Source organism: Staurois parvus, unplaced genomic scaffold (genome assembly GCF_062004578.1).
Source record: "Staurois parvus isolate SC_StPar_1 unplaced genomic scaffold, SC_StPar_1.0 ptg000860l, whole genome shotgun sequence".
Taxonomy (NCBI): Eukaryota; Metazoa; Chordata; class Amphibia; order Anura; family Ranidae; genus Staurois; species Staurois parvus.
The window spans coordinates 1353784-1379501 of NW_028318656.1; the positions used below are offsets into that span (position 1 = coordinate 1353784).

Below are 25718 nucleotides of genomic sequence, written 5' to 3' on the forward strand. Positions count from 1 at the left end.
ACACCAATACCCAGCCCCCCCATCTAGGAGTTGACAGGCTGCAATATAATGGGTTTTATTGTTACCACTTTAGGATAATGAATCGAGACCCAGTGAGCTCTTTTTTTAGATGTTCAGCCATATATTACACAAAAATAAAAGGATCCAAGTCCATCTTTGCCATGAAGTGATTATACTTTTATTTTTTGACAGGAAAATCAAAGACGATATATGAGACATATAAAGGATTACACAAATACCCTCATCTTTGGAGGGGGGGGGGGTATTTTCATTCACTTCCTGCTTGGTTGATATATACAGAGTAAACAGAAAGTGAGAGTCAATTTCCCTTTCCAGGACATATAGGGGTTCGACAAAAAATGGAAACACTGTATGATTTGCAGGTATGAAAGTGATGACACGTTTTGCATTGAAAGCGGAAAATATATAAAACATTATATTGCTTCCGCTGTGTGATGAGACACCCAGCTAACAGTTGGGAATCCTCACTTTCCTCATTAACTGCGTACGTTGCTGGTAATAAGGAGTCAAGTCAGAGCTTACTGAGCTTCAAAGAGGGCAAATTGTTGGTGCCGCTTAGCTGGTGACTGAAATTTCGAAATTATTTACCATGTCTCGAGGTGCCGTATCAAAGGTTATGACGGCATATCCAGTTTCCGGGAAAACGGCATCCGATATGCATAAGCACGGTCAACATGGTCAACTGACCGAAAGAGACAAAAAGGACATTGCGCAGGATTGTAACCTGGAATAAGAAAACAACTGCTGCAAAAGTGACTGCAGAGCTCAATCTCAGTCCCATGAAGAATGATTCCCATGAAGACTGAGTCCCGTGAAGACTGAGTCCCGTGAAGACTGAGATTGAGCTCTGCAGTCACATTTACAGCAGTTGTTTTCTTATTCCAGGTCACAATTCTGAGCAATGTCCTTTCGTCTCTGTCGGTCAGTTGACCATGTCGACCGCACGTATGCATATCGGACGCCGTTTTCCCGGAAACTGTATATGTCATCATAACCTTTGTTACGGCACCTCGTGACACGGCAAATAAATTGGCAACTTCAGTCACAGAGGCACCAGCTAAGCGACATCAACAATTTGCCCCCTTTGAAGCTCAGTAAGCTCTGACATGACTCCGTATTACTAGCAACGTATGCAGTGAATGAGGAAAGTGAGGCTTCCCACCTGTTAGCTAGGTGTCTCATCACACAGCGGAAGCAAAAGAATGATTGAAAAGAGGACACAAAAATGTGCCTACATTTATGGGATCGCGGCCATCCCGTCCCCTCTTCTCTATTGGTGACATCATAGTATAGGGTATATATTCGTAATTGCCTCTTTTAATATTCAGATTGAGGAATTTAAAATGAGCCAATCAGAGAAGCATGTAATTATAATAGCCAATTAAAAGATACGTAAAATTTCTGAATGTTTTTAAAGGGGTAAATAAAGCCTCACAGAGCAGAGCTCAGTAAGCTCTGACATGATTCCTAGCAGTCACACAGCAAATGAGGAAAGTGAGGCTTCCCACCTTTTAGCCAGGTGTCTCATCCCACAGCAGAAGCAAAAAAATGTTACATCACTTCCACTTTGAACAACAAACATGTCATCACTTTCACACCTGCAAATCATAGATTATTATTATTATACAGGATTTATATAGCGCCAAAAGTTTGCTCAGCGCTTTGCAATATAACGGGAGACAATACAGCAACAATACAGTTCAATACAAGAGGGATAGGAGGGCCCTGATCCTTGGAGCTTACAATCTAGGATACACAGAATATAACTGTGTATATAGAATATCAACTGTGGGTGTAGGATTATAACTTTTATTTTTTTAATTGTTAAACTGGATGGACTTTTGTCTTTTTTCAGCCAGACTATGTAACTATTTAACTGGATACTAACATTTATAGGTAAAGTTGATCCAGGGAATATCCGATTGCCTCTCGGGGGATTAGGAAGGATTTTTTTCCCTGCAGGAGCAAATTGGATCATGCTTTGCTGGGGGTTTTTTTGCCTTCCTCTGGATCAATGGTGGGTAAAGAATCATAACTTTTTTTTTTTTTTTTTGATGGTTGAACTGGATGGACTTTTGTCTTTTTTTTCAGCCAGACTTACTATGTAACTATATAACTGGATACTAATATTTATAGGTAAAGTTGACCCAGGGAATATCTGATTGCCTCTCGGGGGATCTGGAAGGATATTTTTCCCTGCAGGAGCAAATTGGATCATGCTTTGCTGTTTTTTTTGCCTTCCTCTGGATCAACTGTGGGTATAGGATTATAACTTTTTTTTAATGGTTGAACCGGATGGTCTTTTTTCAGCCAGACTAACTATGTAACTATGAAGCATTTCCATATTTTTTGTCTAACCCCTGTAGAAGCAGTATGTTTTTTTTCTTTTTTTTCTTTATTATTGCTTTTGTCCTCAGAATGGAGATTTCGCCATTACTTCCTCTTTCCCGGTTGAAAAACACAAAATTAGAGGAAATCTCCCTAATAGGAACCTAGACAGCTGTAAGGGCCAGACAGAGGTTCTAGACCTTCCCCGCTGTTTGTAAAGCTAAAAAAAAAATTGGAATGAAGCTGAGCGTTCAGAGATGCGAGACACTTGGGCAAGGGCGGACTGACCATTCGGACACTCGTGCACTGCCCGAGGGCCTGGGGTCAGTAGGGGGCCCCATGAGATGCCCCTGGTACCTTTCATAGGCTTTTTTGGGAGTGGTTTGAGTGTGGGTGAGGACACAGGGGCCCCATGATCCCCTATTGTCCGGGGGCCCCATGAATTGTCAGTCCGCCCCTGCACTCGGGTGTCAAACTGGCGGCCCTCCAGCTGTTGGCAAGCTACAAGTCCCGTGAGGCATTGCAAGACTGACAATTACAAGCATGACTGCCAAAGGCAGTGGCATGATGGGACTTGCAGTTTCTCAACAGCTTGAGGGCCGCCAGTTTGAATTTTCTTCAGGTACCAGTAACTCCTGCTCATCTATTTAAGACAGTTGTCTTTGTTCTTCAGTTTGTTTTGCTCCTTTTCAAAGCATTTGAGGCATCCGCTGTTAGAGCAGCGGTACACATCCATCTTGCCATTAACTTGCGTCAATCCATCCCAAATGTCGTCTTTTCCTTTATCCCTGACATCTTTAACATATAATTTACTGTATACAAATGCTTTGTTAAATTTATTAAAGACAGAAAGTTTATTGATGATATTCCTGGCGTTGTCTGGGTTGGCGCACTTGCCCACACATGGGGAGTTAAGAGTGTAGAAGATGGCGCAGGCTGCGTTCTGATTAGTATTCACCAATTGCTGGATGGGGGAGATCCCGTTGCTAGATGTTGCGTCCAACAGACGATATTCAGAATGAATGTCATATCCCGTCTCCCTCTTGAATGTTGCCAAAACCAACTGACTTCCTTGGTAGATGTTCTCGTCTCTTTTTAAGGCTTCGGTAATTTGTTTGGCGTCTTCATTCTTCAAGATTTGGAGATTGTTGTTATTGGAAGATAGACTGTCACATTCGACTTGGGAGAAAAGAGCAACATAGGCATGTTGCTTTGCCCCAGCACTACATGTATTAAAAAAAAATCAATCAATCAATCAATCAATCAATAAAAAAAGAAAACATTTTATTTTAACCACTTGCCCGCAAAATGATTTACCCCCTCTCTTCCTGACCAGGCCATTTTTTGCGATACGGCGCTGCGTTACTTTAACTGACAATTGCGCGGTCATGCAACGAACTCAAACTCAAAAAAGCCTATGAAAAAGGTACCAGGGGCATCTCATGGGGCATCTCATGGGGCATCTCATGGGGCCCCCTACTGACCCCGGGCAGTGCCCGAGTTTCCAAATGGTCAGTCCGCCCCTGTATTCTATAGGAAACCATGTTAAATTGTCATCATTGTACCGATTTTAACTTTAACCATTTACCCTCCTGAGGATTTCCCTCTCTTCCTGACCAGGCCATTTTTTGCGATAAGGCTCTGTGTTACTTTAACTGACAATTGCGCGGTCATGCAACGCTGCACTGAAATAAAAAATTTTTGTTGCTGGGCAGAATAAAAATGTAAAACGTGGCAAAAACGTGGCAAAAACTCACTACCATGCATTTCACAGATTTTCCATTGAAATCTATTGAAGCAAAAACTTTGCTTTTTGCTTTTTAAAAAGTCCTGACCCTTTCCAAAACACAGCGGCCCAAAAAAGCATAGATGTGAATCAATCAATCAATAAAAAAAGAAAACATTTTATTTTAACCACTTGCCCGCAAAATGATTTAACCCCTCTCTTCCTGACCAGGCCATTTTTTGCGATACGGCGCTGCGTTACTTTAACTGACAATTGCGCGGTCATGCAACGCTGCACTGAAATAAAATTTTTTTGTTGCTGGGCAGAATAAAAATGTAAAACTCAGCAAAAACGTGGCAAAAACTTACTACCATGCATTTCACAGATTTTCCATTGAAATCTATTGAAGCAAAAACTTTGCTTTTTGCTTTTTAAAAAGTCCTGACCCTTTCCAAAAACACAGCGGCCCAAAAAAGCACAGATGTGAACGTGTTCTATCAGGGGCGGACTGACAACTCATGGGGCCCCCGGGCAATAGGGGATCATGGGGCCCTGTGTTCTTGCCCAAACTCAAAAAAGCCTATGAAAAAAGGTACCAGGGGCATCTCATAGGGCCCCCTACTGACCCCGGGCCCTCGGGCAGTACCCGAGTTTTCAAATGGTCAGTCCGCCCCTGTGTTCTATAGGAAACCATGTTAAATTGTCATCATTGTACCAATTTTATCTTTAACCATTTGCCCTCCTGAGGATTTCCCTCTCTTCCTGACCAGGCCATTTTTTGCGATACGGCTCTGCGTTACTTTAACTGACAATTACGCGGTCATGCAACGCTGCACCTAAATGAAATTTACGACTTTTTTCCCCACAAATAGAGCTTACTTTCGGTGGTATTGGATAGCCTGTGCGTTTTTCATTTTTTGCACTATAAACTAAAAAAGACCGACAATATTGAGAAAAAAAACCCCAATATTTTTGGCTTTTTGCTATTAACCCCTCGCCTACATGGCACTTATACCCCTATAGCAAGACTTCTCCAGGGCGTCACCCATCCTCTGGAACTCCCTACCCCAAACTATCAGACTATCACCTACTCTACTTACCTTTAGGCGATCACTGAAAACCTATCTCTTCAGGGAAGCCTATCCCACCCTCTGCTACTGGAATCCTCTACTCTTCCAACCACTCCATCCCCCACAGTTATTATCTATTGTACCATTCACCCAGCCCTCCTAGATTGTAAGCTCAGAGGAGCAGAGCCCTCCTATCCCTCTTGTATTGAACTGTATTGTTGCTGTATTGTCTCCCGTTATATTGTAAAGTGCTGAGCAAACCGTTGGCGCTATATAGATCCTGTATAATAATAATACCCCGATCCTGTCCAGGCCAATTTCCAGCTTTCAGCGCTGTCACACTTTGATTGACAAGTGCGCGGTCATGCAACACTGTCCCCATATGATATTTTTATCACTTTTTTGAGACAGATAGAGCTTTCTTTTGGTGGTATTAAATCACCTCTGGGTTTTATAATTTTTTGCATAGCAAACCAAAAACAACTGAAAATTTTGAAAAAAAAATGTTTTTTCTTAGTTTTTGTTATAATATTTTGTAAATAAGTGATTTTTCTCCTTTACTGATGTGCGCTAATGAGGCTGCACTGATGGGCACTGATAGGCTGCACTGATGGACACTGATAGATGGCACTGATGGGCACTGATTAGGAGGCACTGGTAGGTGGCACTGATTAGGAGGCACTGGTAGGTGGCACTGATGGGCATTCACAGGCATCACTGATGGGCACTGATTAGGAGGCACTGGTAGGTGGCACTGATGGGCATTCACAGGCATCACTGATGGGCACTGATTAGGAGGCACTGGTAGGTGGCACTGATGGGCATTCACAGGCATCACTGATGGGCACTGATTAGGAGGCACTGGTAGGTGGCACAGATGGGCATTCACAGGCATCACTGATGGGCACTGAAAGGCAACACTCATATATGCCGCTTCAACCTTGGCAGAATGACAGCACTAAATGCCTCAAACATCGCAGTCGCGCACTGGAGGGACTGTGGCGCAAAACCAGGTCCCCTCATGCATTCTCCCTCTACAAATCTCCCTTCCTCACTTACACCTCCTCCCTCCACGCCGCCAAGCAGGCCTACTTTGTTAACCTGATCAACACCCTCTCCTCCTGCCCTCGCCGACTCTTCTTCACCTTCAACTCCCTGCTCTCCCCCCCCTCCTCCACCCAGTACCTCACTCACCGCCCACGAGATTGCCACCCATTTCCACAACAAGATTGACGCTATCCGTAAGAACATTGTCAACTCGCAATCTACCTCCCCACCTAGCCTCTCCACCCCCGTCACCCCCTCATCTCCCCCCTCCTCTGCCCTCACAACCGCACTGCCCCCCTCCTCTCCCAAGGCCCCGCCCACCGTAATCCCTCCTGCACTGCACTCCCTCAGCCCTGTCACCACTGAGGAAGTCGATAAGGTCCTCTCAGAAGCCCGCCTCACTACCTGCCCCCTGGACCCTATCCCCTCTCAACTCCTCCGGTCACCCCCCTCTTCCCTCATCCGCTCCCTCACCCACATCTTCAATCTCTCCCTCTCTACTGGTGCATTCCCCTCCCCCCTAAAGCACGCGCATATCACCCCCATCCTCAAAAAGCCCTCCCTGGATCCCGCGGACCCCAACAACCTCAGACCCATCTCCCTGCTGCCACTCACCTCCAAGCTCCTTGAGCGCATAGTCTACGATCGCCTAAGTGCCCACCTTACTGACAATAACCTCCTTGACCCACTACAGTCCGGCTTCCATCCCCTACACTCCACTGAAACTGCCCTCCTCAAAATCACTAACGACCTACTAAACGCCAAAGCCAAGGGCGACTACTCTGTCCTCCTTCTCCTGGACCTCTCTGTGGCCTTCGACACAGTTGACCACCCCCTCCTCCTTAACAAACTACTCTCCCTTGGCATCAGAGACACCGCTCTCTCCTGGTTCTCATCTTACCTATCCCGACGCTCCTTCAGCGTCACCTACAATGATGCCACCTCCCCCTACCCCTCTCTGTTGGGGTCCCCCAAGACTCTGTCCTTGGACCCCTTCTTTTCTCCATCTACACCTCCTCCCTGGGCAAACTCATACACTCCCACGGCTTCAACTATCACCTCTACTCCGATGACACTCAAATTTACAGCTCCACCCCTCTCCTCACCCCCACTATCTCCGCCCGCATCACTCACCTACTAAACGACATCTCAGACTGGATGTCGCTCCATTTCCTCAAGCTTAACCTCTCCAAAACCGAGCTCCTCGTCTTTCCCCCTGCCCACACCCCCCCCCCCATCCTATCCATCATCACCAACAACACCACTATCATTCCCGCCCCACAAGCCAAAGTCCTTGGCGTCATTCTTGACTCGAACCTCTCCTTCCAACCTCATGTCAAATCACTTACAAACACATGCAGGCTTCAGCTCCAGACACCACTAAAATACTCGTACACTCCCTGATTATCTCACGCCTTGACTACTGCAACTCCCTCCTCACCGGCCTACCCCAGTGGAAGCTCTCCCCGCTTCAGACCATCCTGAACTCAGCGGCTAGACTCATCCACCTCACCAACCGCTCCACCACTGCCAGCCCCCTCTGCCTATCCCTCCACTGGCTCCCTATTGCCCAACGCATCAAATTTAAACTTCTAACCCTGACCTACAAAGCCATTCACAACGCTGCCCCTGACTACCTCACCAACCTGATCCCCAAGTACCGCCCTACCCGTACCCTTCGCTCCTCACAGGACCTCCTTCTATCCTGCTCCCTGGTCTCCTCCTCCCATGCACTACTGCAAGACTTCTCCAGGTCCTCCCCCATCCTCTGGAACTCACTGCCCCAATCCATCAGACTGTTGCCTTCCCTCCTCACTTTCAGGCGCTCCCTCAAAACCCATCTCTTCAGGGAAGCCTATCCCACCCTCACCTAACGGCCTTTCCCCCTCATTCCTCCCACCACTTCATTCCCCTCAGCCACTTCCTACTGTACCACTACCCCCTCCCTCCTAGATTGTAAGCTCGAAAGAGTAGGGCCCTCTTACCCCTCGTACGTTGTTTGTTGTTGTTGTACTGTGCCATGTATTGTCCCCCCCTCTATTGTACAGCGCTGAGCAAACCCTTTGGCGCTATATAAACTCGATGTAATAATAATAATAACATATAGCTCTATTGAAATATATTGAATATGGCCCAAATTGTAGCATTTCAAATATATGGCAATATATTTGGGAAGAATATTTTTAAAATATATTTCAAATATATTTTTCTTCCATATGGCCAGGGTTCTTCTCTACAGCATACTGGCATGAAAAAAAGGCTTTTCTTCTCAAACTGTAGCTGCTTTCTAAAGAGAACGAACTGTAAGGCTAGTCATACACATTTAGATTTAAATTTCTCTCAAGGGAAATTTCTCAATTTCCCCAACTACACTACATTACATGGATGGAGGAATCTCCCCGACCCGTTGCTGTATTCAGCCATAGTATCCGCAGCTGTCTGAAAACCGGGACAGTGATTGCAATCGACCGGATGCAGTCACTGTTTGGCCAATAATTTTCAACCTAACCCCTTGGCTTTTTAATCGCAGTTTGGCTAGTTGGGTGGTGCTCTAAATTCTGGCCAATTTTCCCTGAATTCAAGCCCTGTAAGGCCAACTTTCAATTTAGCTGATTTGAAGTGATATCGTGATGAATCTTGTTTATTTATTTGTTTTTTATATAACAAACATGTGTATGCATGTGTTCTGCACAGAGCAGCCCGGATCCTTCTCTTCTTGGGTCCCCTGCCGGAGCTCCTGGCCCTCCCTCCTGTTGGGTGCCCCACATAGCAAACAGCTTGCTATGGGGGCACCTGAGCAGGCACATTCTCGAGCCCCAGCCTCCATTCACACACAGAGCCACGGCTTGGCCTTGCTCCTTCCCTCTCCATTTGGCTTACTGACTGTGATTGACAACATCGGGAATGCATGAAAGTACAAAACCTGGAACCTTTAGAACCACTTTAACCACCAAGTCCGGACACTTTCACCTTCTTCCTGTCCAGCCCAATTTTCAGTGCTGTCACACTTTGAATGACAATTGCGCGGTCATGCAACACTGTACCCATATGAATTTTTTAGCATTTTTTGAGACAGATAAAACTTTTATTTTGGTGGTATTTATTTACCACTGGGATTTTAATTTTTTTGCTATATAAATGAAAAAAAAAAGTGTTTTTATTATAACATTTTGCAAATAAATAATCTTTCTTCATAAATACTGGCCAAAATGTATTCATCTATCTTTTTAGTAAAAAAAAAAAAAAAAAAAAACCCAAATTAGTTTGTAACCAAAAATTATAATGTTTCAAAACATTTCTTTACATTTTTATTTTATTTTTTGATATTATTATTTTTGGTTTTTTTTAAACATTCTGTCACCATAGTGACACTGTGCTACTTGTGGGGGTGGGGGTGGGGGTTAATAATTTCTCCTTCTTTCTGGCTGCATTCTTGCAGCCATTGAGAACTACTGTGTGAGCTGTGATTGGTCACAGCTTGTCACATGGTACAAGGCTGTTGTGATTAGCCTTGTACCATGTGAACTCTGTGATCATTCACAGATTTCACACGTAGTAAGCAATGATGTCAGGAAGTGACATCTTGCTTACACCTATTCATGTGATCACTGATTGGCACACAGCTGGCACCGGATCGCGGTGCTGCGCGCTCCCAGGGAGCACGCACAAGCAGGGAAGCGGGGAGGATGTTTATAAACGACCATCCGTCCATGCACTGCTCCCATCCGGTCATTTATATACATGGGCCGGACAGGAAGTGATTAAACATGTCCAGTAAAAATAATTTAAACATCTAATTTCTTCATACATTTTGGCCAAAATGTATTCTTCTCTATGTCTTTGTTAAAAAAAAATCCCAATACGTGTAAATTAATTGGTTTACGTGAAAGTTATAAATTTTGCAAATGGCGGTATAGATATTAGGATTTTTATTTTTCTACTAGTGACGGCGATCAGTGACTTTTAGTGGGACTGCGGCGACATTCTGAGACTGGGAGGGGGGGAATTAACTTGGTGTCACTGACACCCCAGTGACACCAATACAGTGATCAGTGCTAAAAAAAAGCACTGCCACTATACTAATGATACTGGGTAGGAAAGGATTGATGTGAGGGGCAATCAAAGGGTCAGTTGTGTGCTGGGAGTGTTTTACTAGGGGGGCAAGGGGGGGGGTGTGCTTCACTGTAAGTACACTGATTGGGATGGCTGTACTGTGCACAGCCATCCCGAGCAGTGTGCTTGAGCTGACAGGGAGGAAGATTGTTTGTAAACAAAACAATCTTCCTTCCCATCGGAGATGCTCGGTAATCAACAGGAGCTGGCGGGTAATTACCGTCTGGGACCCGGTGATTGATATCATCGGCCACGAATGGCGGCGCAGGTATGGCACACTCAGCTCACGCGCACCCCCTACCTGGAAATGCAGAATGACATATATGTATGTGATCCTGCCCTGTAGCAGTATATCTGCTATAGGGTGGTCCTAAAGCGGTTAATACAGGTTAGGAAGGATAGGTAGGAGGAGGGGAGAAGGAACATTTTTTACAATCGATAGTCAGGCTTTTCTTCCACTTTAAGGGTCCATGTGGCCTCCTTCTGACCTGCGTTTGACCTGTTTATATTTAGAGGAGACCCCCAAGCCATTTTTAAAAACATTTTGGCATGGAGGTTCCCCTCAAACTCCATACCAGACCTGAAGGGCTTGATATGGATGGGAGGAGGGACCCCACGCCATTTAAAAAAATAAATAAATTTAATTGTCGGGCAATGCCGACAATTCTTTTTACATTCAGCTGTCAGCGGGGAAACCCACGGAAAGCTAAAACATGAATGAATGTTTCACTACTAAAATACCGCATGACTTCATAATATAACTCATGCAGAATTTTAGTAACTGAAGGGGATCTTAATACCTACTCAGATGCCCCAAGATGCCGCTCAGTCCTTTGGTTCGTGTTCGCGGTCGAACATTCTGTAGGTTGGGATGTTTGACCTCTGACTGAACGGGGGGTGTTCGGCCCATCACTGCTGGTGACTAACCCTTGGTTCACACTACTGTGGGTGGAAGCAGCTGTGGGACCCACACTTTGTCCCACAGCTGCAATAAAAAACGGGACCCAGGGGCGACTGCCATTACTGTTAATCGCATGCTACCCACACTGGAAATCGCACCGCACTACAATATGGTTCCCAGTGCAGGCTGCCATTTCTGCAAAGGTGTTTTGCGAGGCACAGCAGCCCTTTCAAATAATTGGGCTGCCATTCCGTGGCCCGCAAATCGGCACTGGTGTGAACTGAGGGTAAGCAAGGGCAGTGGTGGGGAACTGAGAACAGGGGATATGGTAGAAAAAAAAAAGGTTGGGAGCCTGAAGGGTAACAGGCAGGGGCGGAATGACAACTCATGGGGCCCCAGGGCAATAGGGGATCATGGGACCCCTGTGTCCTTGCCCAAACTCAAAAAAGCCTATGAAAAAGGTACCAGGGGCATCTCATGGGGCCCCCTACTGACCCCGGGCCCTCGGGCAGTGCCCGAGTTTCCAAATGGTAACAGGGATAGGTTGGGTTGGTGATTATCTGGCAGATTTACTTTAGTTCATCAATATCACAATTATTACACATACAAGTAACAATGCTTACAGTTTGAATTTGCTGTAGATGTATTCCGTTGCTCTGAAAACTTGTGTATCAGTAAGAGGAGTGACAGTCACGATGAAACTCCATAGGCACAGCAATGGCAAGATGGCACGTCCCATTTTAACCTGCAATTAAGAGATATATGCTGAATGTAAATGTGTGAATATATATATATATATATATATATATATATATATATATATATATATATGTTATACTTACCTGCTCTATGCAATGGTTTTGCACAGAGCAACCCTTATCCTCTTCTTTTTGAGTTCCCCATTGGTGGCCTTGGCTCCTGCCCGCAACCAAGCCTCTTGCTCTGGGGGCATGCTCCCAAGCCGTGCTCTTGTAGAATGGACATTGTCCATTCACTCACAGAGCATGGCTCAGCCTCACCTTCACTCTCTCCTCATTGGCTCCCTGGCTGTGATTGAAATCAATAGGACCAACTGGCTCCTGTTGCTGTGTGAGCCATTGAGGAAAGAGAGAGCCAAGAGAGCCATGGCTCTCATGCACATCTCTGGATAAAGTTGGGGGAGGCTGAGAAGGTAGCTGCACCCAGAATGTTTTTTACTTTCATGCATAGAATGCATTAACCACTTCAATACTGGGAACTTTCACCCTCTTCCTGCCCAGGCCAATTTTTAGCTTCAGAGCTGTTGCACTTTGAATGACAATGGCGCAGTCATGCAACACTGTATAAACTGAATAAATCAGTATCCAAATATTATAATGTTTTTTTTTTAAATTATACAAATAAATGTGCAAAACTTATAGATATAAGTAAAAATATGAAAAATTGTGACAAATTATGAAAAATGAATACCCTTCCCTTTAACTCTTAAAAGTCACACTTTCACCCCTGAAAGTCCAAAGTTTAAATCATAAATCCTTTTTAGTGTCAATCAGACCCTTCCAGCAATCTTCGAAGTGATATTCCAAAAATGAAATCCAACATCGCAGTGAACCTCAAAAAAAACAAAAGCTGAAATAGTGTATTATCCTCAGTGTAATGCAGGCCATAGATGGGTCGAAAATCGGCCGATTTTTCGGCCGAAAATAAAATCGGACGATTTTCGGATCGTTAGTGGGTTAATAGGTCGGCCGCTTTTCGGTATTTTGGCAGATATTTTTTATCGGTAAAGTTGGAAAAAGATCGTCTGATTTGCCGATCGGCCGATTTTCGTGGCAATTATGGGCAAATCATTCAATCTTTTTCCAAATAAAAAATTTGCGTATGAGCCGTGACTTGCAAGAGGAAGACAGAAGAAGAAGAAGAGGATGAAGAAGAAGAAGAGGAGGAAGAAGAGGAGGAGGAAGAAGAGGAGGAAGAAGAGGATGAAGAAGAGGATGAAGAAGAGGATGAAGAAGAAGATGAAGAAGAAGAGGAAGAAGAGGATGAAGAAGAAGATGAAGAAGAAGAGGAAGAAGAGGATGAAGAAGAAGAAGAGGATGAAGGAGAAGAGGAATTCCAGTCCGGCAAAAAGTGTCCCTGCAGAGAGCTCCGCTATTTCTTTGACAGTTCTTTGACATTTATAGAGGCTGCAACATTGTATCTGTTTCCGAATAAAAACATCTGTATCCAAAATGGATACAAATAGATACAATGTTGCAGCCTCTATAAATGTCAAAGAACTGTCAAAGAAATTGCAGAGCTCTCTACAGAGACACTTTTTTCCTGGCTGTAGACGGGATGAAAATCGTCCGATTTTTTTTTTTACCGTTCCTGGTAACGTCGGCCGATTGAACGACCGATTTTTCATTTTTTAAAGAAAAATCAGCCGGTTTTCTCCCCCATCTATGGCCTGCATTACAATATATACATATGTGAAAATATTGCGAAAAGCATAATATAAACACTGCGTAAGGACACATGATTATAGTGCAGAACTCCGTGTACACTCCAACAAAAACATTACTCCGTGAAAAAACACTTCTATGTTGCTAGAGCGAATACTCTTACCATCAATATGTGATCAAAAAGCCTTATTCAATTGTCACCACTCCTTCATTACAACCTCCAACGTTATGTCAAATGCCAGATTTGATATATATAACCTCCCCCAGCCAATCACAGGTACACACCCATGGAAGAGAGAATAACCATATAGTGTAATATGTCACATAAGTATATCCAGACTTTTATTGGTTGTGCTTACATGTATATAATGGAAAAACCACAATTTCATTTTTGGAATATCACTTTGAAGATTGTTGGAAGGGTCTGATTGACACTAAAAAGGATTTATGATTTAAACATGCAACACTGTACCATACAACAAAGATTATGACAGCATATACAGATTCTGGGAAACCAGCGTCTGATACAGGGGCGGACTGACCATTTGGAAACTCGGGTACTGTGTGAGGGCCCAGGGTCAGTAGGGGGCCCCATGAGATGCCCCTGGTACCTTTTTCATAGGCTTTTTTGAGTTTGGGCAAGGACACAGGGGCCCCATGATCCCCTATTGCCCGGGGGCCCCATGAGTTGTCAGTCCGCCCCTGGTCTGATATACATAAGCAGTGTCAAAATGGTTAACTGACCAAAAGACACAAAAGGACATTGCGCAGGATTGTGACCCTGAATAAGAAAACAACTGCTGCAAAAGTGACTGCAGAGCTCAATCTCAGTTTTTTTTTTTTTAAACAGCATGGGCCTCTTGCCTTCAAGAATTATATCAAAACACTTTGGGCCTCCCACCAACATAAGTGTCTGAGGGGTATCATCTAAGGGGTATAACACTTCAATGCACGGAAACAAAAGGCAGTGCATTGCGATGGGTTGCATTCTAAAAAACAGGTCACATCTGATTTTCAGCATGTTAGAATGTGTTGTCAGCCCATTCCAGTATGTGAAGTAAAACAGTTGCCTCATTAAACTGCAAATAAGTAAATAGGGATTTAAAAAAAGTGCTGGATGCCAATACATAGATATAAATAATGCAACTAAAGTAGATGTGAGCCCAGTCCCTAAAAACTCAACTGTAATTTGCGAATGTACTTTCAAAAGTAATTTTCAATCTGTTTAAATCTTCTGATTTGAATAAAATGATACCTGGTTATCCTACTGTGCACCTGTTATAGCTATACTGTGGTTGTGCTTCCCCAATTGTGTCACATGGGCTTCCAATGGAGATTATGAGGGGTTATTTTCAGCCATAATATGCAGGTATAATGCACTGTTGTCACCTGCAGAAAACCCACCTTGAGAAATGCCCTGCAGCTATTGCTGAAATTCATGTAGGTAGGAAGTGGCTGTAAATGAGCTGCAGGTGATTTGCAGTACTGAGATGTAACAAAGGATGAAAAAGGTCAAAACAGTATTTTATGTTAAAAGGTTCTTATTTATGATACAGTACTTTAGCAAACCTCAGTTAGCATATACATCTACTCAGGGTTTTTTTTCTCAGAGAATAGGTGCTGGAAGTCGCCTTTTATGACTCACCTTTTGTTACCACCTCCTACCCACTTCCGAGCACCATTTCTTGTTTCCACCCGCTACCCACCTCCGAGCACCATTCCTTGGTTCCACCCCCTACCCACTTCCAAACACTATCCCTTGTTTCCACCCCCTACCTACCTCTGAGCACCATTACTTGGTTCCACCCCCTACCCACCTTCGAACACTATTCCTTGTTACCACCCCCTACCCACCTCCGTGCACCATTTCTTGGTTCCACCCCCTACCCACCTCCAAGCATCATTCCTTGGTTACACACCTACCCACCTCCAAACACTATCCCTTGTTTCCACCACCTACCTACCTCTGAGCACCATTCCTTGGTTCCACCCCCTACCCACCTTCGAACACTATTCCTTGTTTCCACCCCCTACCCACCTCTGAGCATCATTCCCTGGTTCCACCCCCTACCCAACTCCAAGCACCATTCCTTGGTTCCACACCCTACCCACCTCCAAACATTATCCCTTGTTTCCACCCCCTACCTACCTCTGAGCACCATTCCTTGGTTCCACCCCCTACCCACCTCCAAGCATCATTCCTTGGCTACACCCCTACCCACCTCCGAACACTATCGCTTGTTTCTACCCCCTACCCACCTCTGAGCACCATTCCTTGGTTTCACCCCCTACCCACCTTCGAACACCATTCCTTGATTTCTCCCCTACCCACCTCCGAGCACCATTCCTTGGTTTCACTCCCTACCCACCTCCAAACACTATCCTTTGTTTCCTCCCCCTAACCACCTCTGAGCACCATGCCTTGGTTCCACCCCCTACCTACCTCTGAACACCATTCCTTGGTTCCACCCCCTACCCACCTCTGAACACCATTCCTTGTTTCCACTCCCTACCCACCTCAGAGCACCATTATTTGTTTCCTCCCCCTACCCACCTCCGAGCATCATTCCCTGGTACCACCCCCTACCCAACCCCAAGCACCATTCCTTGGTTCCACCCCCTACCCACCTCCAAACATTATCCCCTGTTTCCACCCCCTACCTACCTCTGAGCACCATTCCTTGGTTCCACCCCCTACCCACCTCCAAGCACCATTCCTTGGTTACACCGCTACCCACCTCCGAACACTATCTTTTGTTTCTACCCCCTACCCACCTCTGAGCACCATTACTTGTTTCCACCCCCTACCCACCTCCGAGCACCATTCCTTGGTTCCACCCCCTACCCACCTCCCAGTACCACTCATTTTAGAGAAAACAGAACCAAGGGTCATTTTGTGGTGTTAAGTAATTTGTATGGAATTTGTTAATGATGACAAAAAAATGCAGTAAAATAGATCTCCTGCAGTAAGCAACAATAGCCCCCCCTTTCTGTGACAAAAGATCCCCCCAACAACAATGGGTCATCTGAAACAAAATACCTCCCAGCAATAATAGACCCCCAGGAGCAACAACAGATCTCCCCACAGCCAGCATCAGTAGACCCCTCAGCAGCCAGCAACAGTAGACCCCACCCTCAACAGTAGACCCCTCCCAGTAACAGTAGCCCCCCTCGTCAATATAATACAAACCCCCAGCAATGATAGATTCCTCCATCAGCAACAACAGACCTACCCAGAAACAATAGACCTCTCTTCAAAAATAGATTAACTCCAGCAACAATAGATCCCCCAGCAGCCAGCATCAATAGACCCTTCAGCACACCACAGGACTCCTTGCCATTTCATATATTAATGATGGAGGTGCGTTCCCCCACACTCCCGCTGGAAAAAAATCCCTGCATCTACTTTAATTCAGATTGACTTTACTGTGCATTCTCTGCACATTTTAACCATCAACAGCAAATATGCAAGAAGGTAGAATGGAACATGCAAACAACATGTGTTTGATATTAAGGCTCCATGTACATGAGCCTTACCATGACTGGTGGCTGCGGGAAAACGCAAATCGCGGGAAAACACAAATCACGGCAAAACCGTGGCAACTGCGGTACCGCGTTTTGCGTTTTTCCACGGTCAGTGGTCAAAATGTTCCTATCCTGAATGTGATTCTTCCGTGTTCAGGAGGGAGAGGTTTAACTTCACCTAAATATGGCAGCTCCTAAACTCTGCTAAAAGCCGATGTGTACATGTGGAGTTGAGTTTAGGAGTTTTGGCAAAAACATGCCAAAAGCTCCTAAACTCGAGTTTAGGAGCTGCTCGTGTACATGAGCCCTTATTTTACACAACCCCCCCCTATCCCACTCATCAAAATATTTTTAGTACTCAATGCAGATACTCCTTATAGCAAGTGGGATGGGTAAAGCGAGCGCTCATAAAATCAGCTGCTGGAACACTCCAAGGAATCACTGGACCTCATAGCATAAATAATAAATAATATAGTGCAGTGCTGTAATACTGATGTACAAATCCAAATAGGTAAATAAAGCAGGTTAATTAAAATGTTCATAAAGTTCTTTATACAGTATAAACGGTTGCAAGCAAGAGTGCTGTGAAGACCTCCTCAGCATTAGTTAAGTGACTGGAACCATATAGAAAAAATGCGCACTCACCGACCGCGCATTAAAAATGCGCATGTATGCAGTTATTTATCCAGGTGACCGGCCAGACATATGGATCAGCCAAACGCATGTATCATCCCTCTCAGGTAGAACATCATGTATATTTGTTTATATATATTTTTATCTTTTAATCTGTCCGCTTGAATTATATATATTTGTATATGCACAAAACCCTGGTTAGTATGTTACTTTTGATCAAATAAATCAGCCTGAACCTACTACACTATCGGCATTCCCTCTCTATTTTTGACCCTCTTTTTGGAGGGTTCCAGATCCACAGCAGCCAATCCCTAGGGCATCCACAGCAGCCAATCCCTAGGGCATCCACAGCAGCCAATCCCTAGGGCACCTTGCAACCAGGAGAGGGAGCTCATCCTACCTTTACACACTGGGCAAGAAGGCTCTCAGGACCTAGTAGCATATCACTGCACCCAAGGCTGATGTTCTACCTGAGATGGATGATACATGCGTTTGGCTGATCCATATGTCTGGCCGGTCACCTGGATAAATAACTGCATACATGCGCATTTTTAATGCGCGGTCGGTGAGTGTGCATTTTTTCTATATGGTTCCAGTCACTTATCTAATGCTGAGGAGGTCTTCACAGCACTCTTGCTTGCAACCGTTTATACTGTATAAAGAACTTTATGAACTTTCATTTACCCTGTTTTATTTACCTATTTGGATTTGTACCTCAGTATTACAGCGCTGCACTATATTATTTATTACTCCTTATAGCAAGTTGCAGAAACTATGGGGTCAATTCACTAAAGGTTACATGTGATAATGTCCAATTTACAAGAAAAAAAAAAAAGATTCTGCGGTATTTAATGCTAAATTAAAAATGTGTTAAATACCACAAAAAAACATGCGGTAAGCTGCTAAGTCCAATTCACAAATAGAACAGAAAGCAAAAAAAGATGATGTATTTATCACCAGGGTTTTGCTGCCGGTATCACATGCAGTATTTTTTCAGATGCAGCGAGAGGGTCCCCCCCAACCCCTAGGGGTCTGTTAAGGATATTAAGGGGAATCCGATGCCAAATTTTCTTTTTTATATGGCTTGGGGTCCCCCCAGATCCATACCAAACCCAAAATCCCTTACCAGACCTAAGGGCCGTTTTTTTTTTTTTTTTTATTTTGGTGTGGGAATTTCCTTTAAAATCCACACCAGACCCAGAGGGCCTGGTATGGAAGAGCCCAGGGGTGGACTGACAACCCATGGGGCCCCCAGGCAATAGGCGATCATGGGGCCCCTGTGTCCTTGCCCGCACTCAAACCACATCCAAAAAAGCCTAAGAAAGGTACCAGGGGCATCTCATGGGGTGCCATACTGACCCCGGGCCCTCAGGCAGTGCCCAAGTTCCCGAATGGTCAGTCCAAAAAAGCCTAAGAAAGGTACCAGGGGCATCTCATGGGGCGCCATACTGACCCTGGGCCCTCAGGCAGTGCCCAAGTTCCCGAATGGTCAGTCCACCCATGGAAGAGCCCCCGTTCTTACATACCAGGTCCTCTGGGTCTGTTGTGGATTTTTAGGAAAACCCCACACCAAAATAAAAAAAAAGGCCCTTAGGTCTGATATGTATTTCGGGGGAATCCCACACCAACATTAAAAAAAAAATGGTGTGTGGGTTCCCTCACAATCCTAAGGGATTTTGGGTCTGGTATGGATCTGGGGGGACTCCAAGCCATTTAAAAAAGAAAATTTGGCATAGGATTCCCCTTAATATTCATAACAGTGGGAACCCCTCGCTGCATCTGAAAAAATACCGCATGTGATACACCAGCAAAACCCTGGTGATAAATATCACATCTTTTTTTACTTTCTGTTTGTGAATTGGACTTAACAGCTTACCGCTTGATTTGTTTTCATTCAGCTGGCTTCATTCGTCTGGCTGCCTTAACCATTTGCCGCCCGGCCAATGGCCGTTTGGCGGCTTCAAATGTGTTGCTGCATTCCGGGTGCACGCCATTTGGCGTGCTCCCGCACATGCGCAGTTTGCGCTAATGCAGCAGCGCGATCTGTCACCGGCCGTGTACCTCGGACACGGCCGATGACAGATCCGAGTACCGGCTCCCGTTGCTGGTACCATGTGACCTGCTGTGACCAATCACAGCAGGTCACATGACAGTTGTATACAATGGATGGCTTCATTCATGCCATCCATTGTATACTAGTGCCTAGCTGTGAATGGTCACAGCTAATCACATGCACATGTCATGTGATTAGCTGTGACCAAATCACAGCTAAGCACAAAAAAAAAAAAAAAAGCTGAATGAGTCGATTTCATTCAGGTAAATGCTTGCTTATAGCAAAGTAATTCTTTGCTATAAGCAAATTGTGTAAAAAAAAAAAAATACTGATCACTTCCCCAAAGTAGTACAATGTTACTATGGTAACATTGTACTACTTTGGTCATAGTAAAATATGAAAAAAAATCTTAAAAAATGTAATAAAAAATTTAAAATAATAAAAAAAATTAAAAATTAAAAAAATATATATTTTTTTTTTTTTCATACTGTCACCAGTCAGTGTCCCTGTTCACCGCCATGCCAGTTATATGATGACGCTGTACTGCACTGGTTACAGTATGTAAAAAAAAAAATTGTGAAAATAATTTTTTTAATTTTTTCATTTTCCGAAAAATTATGACAAAAAAAATACAACTTCAAAAAACTCGCCATTCCTCTTATGAAGTACGTCGGACTGTCTACTCTGCAAAAAGGGGTCATTTGGGGGATTTCTGTACTATTCTGACATTCTTAGACCTCAAGAAATTAGATTGGCCGTCAGTACTTCAGGATTGATCAATAATCAGATCTATACCATAGTTTGTGAACTCTATAACTTTCCTACAAACTAAATAAAACATCCTAATTTGGGTTATTTTCACCAAAGACATGTAGTAGAATACATCTCGGCCTAAATTTATGAAGAACAATTATTTATTTGTAAATTTTTATAACGGAAACAAAGAAAAACGTGTATTTTTTTCAACATTTTTGGCCTTTTTTTGTTAATTTAGCAAAAAATAAAAACCCCAGCGGTGATTAAATACCACCAAAAGAAAGCTCTAGTTGTGTGAAGAAAATGATAAAATTTTAGTTTGGGTACAGTGTTGTATGACTGCTCAATTGTCATTCAAAGTGTGAGAGCGCTGAAACGTGAAAAATGGCCTGGGCAGGAAGGTGTAAAATTGCACGGTATTGAAATGGTTAACGCTTGGTGAATTGACCCCTATGCCCGATGCAGCAACCATTAAATAGTGAGCCATCACCATGTTATGTACTCTACAATAAAGACAAATACCAGAAGAGCAATGAAATAAAAGCAGCAAAAAGTAACTGAAAAATATTTACCTCTAAATAGCGTTGATTCCTTTTTTTCCTTCTGTCTGAACATTGCTTGTAGTTACCTGCTATTTATATGAGTTATCTGGGTTATGTCCAATGGCAGTTGGGCGGGGTAGTTTCACCCTGTTTCTTCAGAACAGTTCCCATTTCCCAGAAACAGAACTTGTCTCTTTTGGACAGCTTCCATATAACGTAACGAGGATCAATTGTCTTTGTTTATTGTGGAAATTCATCGAAAGGAATTTTAATAATTTGTGTTTGTAAAAGTCTTCAGTTCAAATTTAATTCAGAAAACCCAAACTTATTTATTCAAGCAATGGCAGGTAACCCCTTGCCCTCCAGATGATTTACCCCGCTTCCTGACCAGGCCATTTTTCTGCGTTACTTTAACTGACAATTTCGCAGTCATGCAATGCTGCACCCAAATTAAATTTACGGCCTTTTTTCCCACGAATTGAGCTTTCTTATGGTGGTATTTCATTGCCTGTCCTTTTTTTATTTTTTTGAGCTATAAACAAAAAAAGACTGACAATTTTGAAAAAAAAAAATTTTATTTCACCTTTTGCTATAAAATATGTCTAATACTAAAATTAAAAAAATAGACTTTTTTGCTATTAAACATATCCAGTAAAAAATTTAAAAAATCAAATTTCATCATAATTTTAGGCAAAAATGTATTCTGCTACATGTCTTTGCTAAAAAAAAAATCCCAATACATGTAAATGAATGGGTTTACATGAAAGTTATAAAGGTATATATACTGGAATTTTTTTTTTATACTAGTAAAGGCGATGATCAGCTAATTATAGCGGGACTGCGGCGGACATTCTGACACTGGATGGGAACTAACTGCCGCTGACATCCCCAGTGACACCAATACAGTGATCAGTGCTAATTAAATGCACTGACACTGTACTAATGGCACTGGGCAGGAAAGGATTAACATGTGGAGCGATGAAAGGGTTAACTGTGTGCTGTTTTACTATGTGGGCTGTTTGTGTTTTACAGTGTTGTCTATGTGTGCTTTACTATCTAATAATGCTGCTTTGTATTGCTCTGATATGCAGAGCACTACAAAGCAGCATGCTGGTGCTGACAGGGGAGAGATTTGTATTGTTTACATACAGACCTCTCCCCTGTCAGTGTTCTTTGGCAATCGCCGGGTGCTGGCTTGGAATCTCCAGCCAGGATCCAGTGATGGACAGCTGTAGCCGCCCCCTACCCGGAAATGCATAATCACGTATTATATATATATATATATACTGCGGTGGGAATTCTGACACTGGGTGGGAACTAACTGCCACTGACATCCCCAGTGACACCAATACAGTGATCAGTGCCAATAAAAAGCACTGACACTGTACTAATGGCACTAGGCAGGAAGGGGTTAACCGCTTCCTGACCGCACTATAGCAGAAGTACTGCTACAAGGCGGAAGAGATGTGCAAAACCACACACACACACATACACACATATATACTGTATATATATATATATATATACACAGTTGTGTTCAAAATAATAGCTGTCAGACATTACTAACCGGATCAATCACTGTTTTTGGTAGAAATGATATTTCTACATGGCAAATAATTTACTAGCAGGTGTAGTAGAGTAATAGAAATCCAACAGACCCAACAGTCATGACATGCATGCTGCTGATTCTGTGTCATTGAATCACTCATTGAAAGGGGCATGTTCAAAATAATAGCAGTGTGGAGTTCTATTAGTGAGGTCATTCATTCTTTGAAAAACAGGTGGCAATTATTGCCCTTATTTAAGGAAGGAAGGCAGCAAATGTTGTACAGGCTGGTTACAGTGCATTTCTCTCTGAAATTCTGAGGAAAATGGGTCGTTCCAGACATTGTTCAGAAGAACAGCGTACCTTGATTAAAAAGTTGATTGGAGAGGGGAAAACATATAAAGAAGTGCAGAAAATGATAGGCTGCTCGGCTAAAATGACCGCAAATGCTTTAAATGGCAACCAAAACCTGAAAGACGTGGAAGAAAGTGAAAAACTACCATTGGAATGGATAGAAGAATAGCCAAAATGGCGCGGACTCAGCCAACAATCAGCTCCAGGAAGATGAAAGAAGGTGTAAAGTTCCCTGTGAGGACTGTTACAATTAGAAGACACCTATGTGAAGCCAAGCTATCTGCAAGAAGCCCCCGCAAAGTCCCACTGTTGAAAAAAAGACGTCCTGAAGAGGTTACAATTTGCCAAAGAGCACATTGACTGGCCTAAAGAGAAATGGCGCAACATTTTGTGGACTGATGAAAGTAAGATTGTTCTTTTTGGGTCTAGTGGGCGGAGACAGTTTGTCAGACGACCCCCAAACACTGAATTCAAGCCACAGTACACTGTGAAGACAGTGAAGCATGGTGGTGCAAGCATCATGATATGGGGATGTTTCTCATACTACGGTGTTGGGCCTATTTATCGCATACCAGGGATCATGGATCAGTTTGAATACATCAGAATACTTGAAGAGGTCATGCTGCTTTATGCTGAAGAGGAAATGCCCTCGAAATGGGTGTTCCAACAAGACAACGACCCCAAACACACCAGTAAACGTGCAACATCTTGGTTCCAGACCAACAAGATTGACGTTATGGAGTGGCCAGCCCAATCCCCGGATCTTAATCCAATAGAAAACTTGTGGGGTGACATCAAAAATGCAGTTTCTGAGGCAAAACCAAGAAATAGAGAAGAACTGTGGAATGTCGTCCAATCATCCTGGGCTGGAATACCTGATCACAGGGGCCAGAAGTTGGTTGACTCCATGCAACACAGATGTACAGCAGTTCTCAGAAACAGTGCGACTACAACCAAATATTCATGAAGTCATTCAAAGGAAAGCAAAATCTTCAAACATTTTTCAGTTTATATAGTGAATGTTTGAGTTTGTAAAGAAGAATACAAACATTGCTATTTTTTTGAACAGTCTAATATTCACTTTTCTTTAATTTTTTTTTAGAAGAACAACACAAATTTGATCTATTTTTCTTCATGTTTTGATTTGGAATAGAATGTGTAGTGTTCCCAATGCAATTGTGTGGATGGAAATAAAAGCTATTAGAAGGATTTTGAGCTTTATTCACTTTTTTCAACACACTGCTATTATTTTGAACACAACTGTACATCATGCAGATGAACTTTGTCACAGCTGGGTGACCTTCACACACTAGATAAATAGAGAAAGTGTTTGATGACATTCTGTCCATACTGTATGTTTATGACTTTTGAATTTTATGCAATTCCACTTGAGTATAAGGGGTAAGCTATCGGCCTGAGACCTTATACTTCACAGGTTCCTAGACCTTTGGTTGGTGATTAGATCTGTCCTTGACCTAGAACGCAAGTTTAACCACTTCCATTCCGACCGTTGTATATAAACGGCCAGACGGTGGCAGTGCAGGGGCAGGTGGCCGTTTATAAACCGTATAAAACATGTAGTGCAGCGCTAAATCTACATGATCTTAATCGTTAATACCAGTTGCCTCGTTCATGATCGTCAGCTGCTTTTTGGTTGCAGTAACCCACGAGGAAATCTCTCTCTCTGGGTTGCAATAATCCACGAGAAAATGGCGCTTGTGTTTTCACGCATGCGCGGTTTATGCGGATTGCAGGAAAAATGGCGCCCGCAGTTCTGCGCATACGTGGTTAAGCGTGGATCACCGGCAAAATGGCGCCCGCGATCCCGCACATGCGCAATTGGCTCTGATCACTGGAAAAATGGCGCTGGTTCAATCAACAACAGCGCCCAGCTACTATAAATAGCTCCAAATTGATGTCCGGCTGCTATGGCGCACACCCCTTTTGAAAATGTACGTTTGGTACAAAATGCATTAAGGAGAAGCCCCGCACGCTGACAGGTCACGCCGCCGGATCACGGAGGTCCAGCGGCTATCTTTTTAACAAGCTGGTTAGTGCACCCAGCAGCTTTTAGGCTGCATGCTACCTATTTGCAGATTTTACTCCATACTGACCCATGAGTATTATTTGAATGTGTGTTCATTTGCCATTTTCACTACTAAATTAAACATTTTATATGTGAAATATTACACTATGGGCACCATTTTTTTCTCTGTACCGAGCACTTTATCCCCCAGGAACCCAAGGTGACCATCCCAGGGCCCAGAGGAGAGACATCTGTTGCAGACCCTCTAGAGGCAGACCTAAAGGGTACCTCTAGAAGCTATAGAAGAGGTTGTCCATTCCAGGCTGCATCTTTCTCGGAATTGAGGGAACCTCTGGCTTATCTGATCTGATTTACATGCGCATTTATATTGCGCACGCTGTTTTTGATGAGCTAGCAAACAGCGACAGTGAGGAGCTACTTGAACTGAGCGATAGTGACTCTTTGGAAATTTGTCTTCAGACACCGACAGTGAAGACAGTGCCGAATCTGAAATTGACGTGAGTGATCTGCGAACGTGGTGCACTATTGATTGTGGTATGCCAGCGCCGCCAAGATTCCTGTTTACCGGCGTACCTGGTATGAAAGTCCATGCTGAAGGTGACCACCCCTTGGTGTACTTAGAATTGTTTCTGA

General features: G+C 43.7%; 1 protein-coding gene across 2 annotated transcripts; it reads right to left on the reverse strand.

Annotated features, from left to right (window-relative positions):
• Positions 1 to 155: 155 nt before the first annotated feature.
• On the reverse strand, positions 156 to 21283 carry LOC149443293 (uncharacterized). Of its 2 annotated transcripts, XM_089655651.1 has the most exons (3): positions 21169 to 21283; positions 11830 to 11951; positions 156 to 3572 (listed from the first exon to the last, which is right to left on the reverse strand). In XM_089655651.1, the coding sequence occupies exons 2-3, from the start codon at positions 11943 to 11945 to the stop codon at positions 2993 to 2995; spliced, it is 696 nt and encodes a 231-aa protein (XP_089511777.1). In that variant the 5' UTR covers positions 11946 to 11951; positions 21169 to 21283; the 3' UTR covers positions 156 to 2992. The 2 variants fall into 2 exon arrangements, with proteins under 2 accessions (XP_089511777.1, XP_089511778.1); XM_089655652.1 differs by lacking the exon at positions 21169 to 21283 and having other exon boundaries at positions 11830 to 11970.
• Positions 21284 to 25718: the final 4435 nt, after the last annotated feature.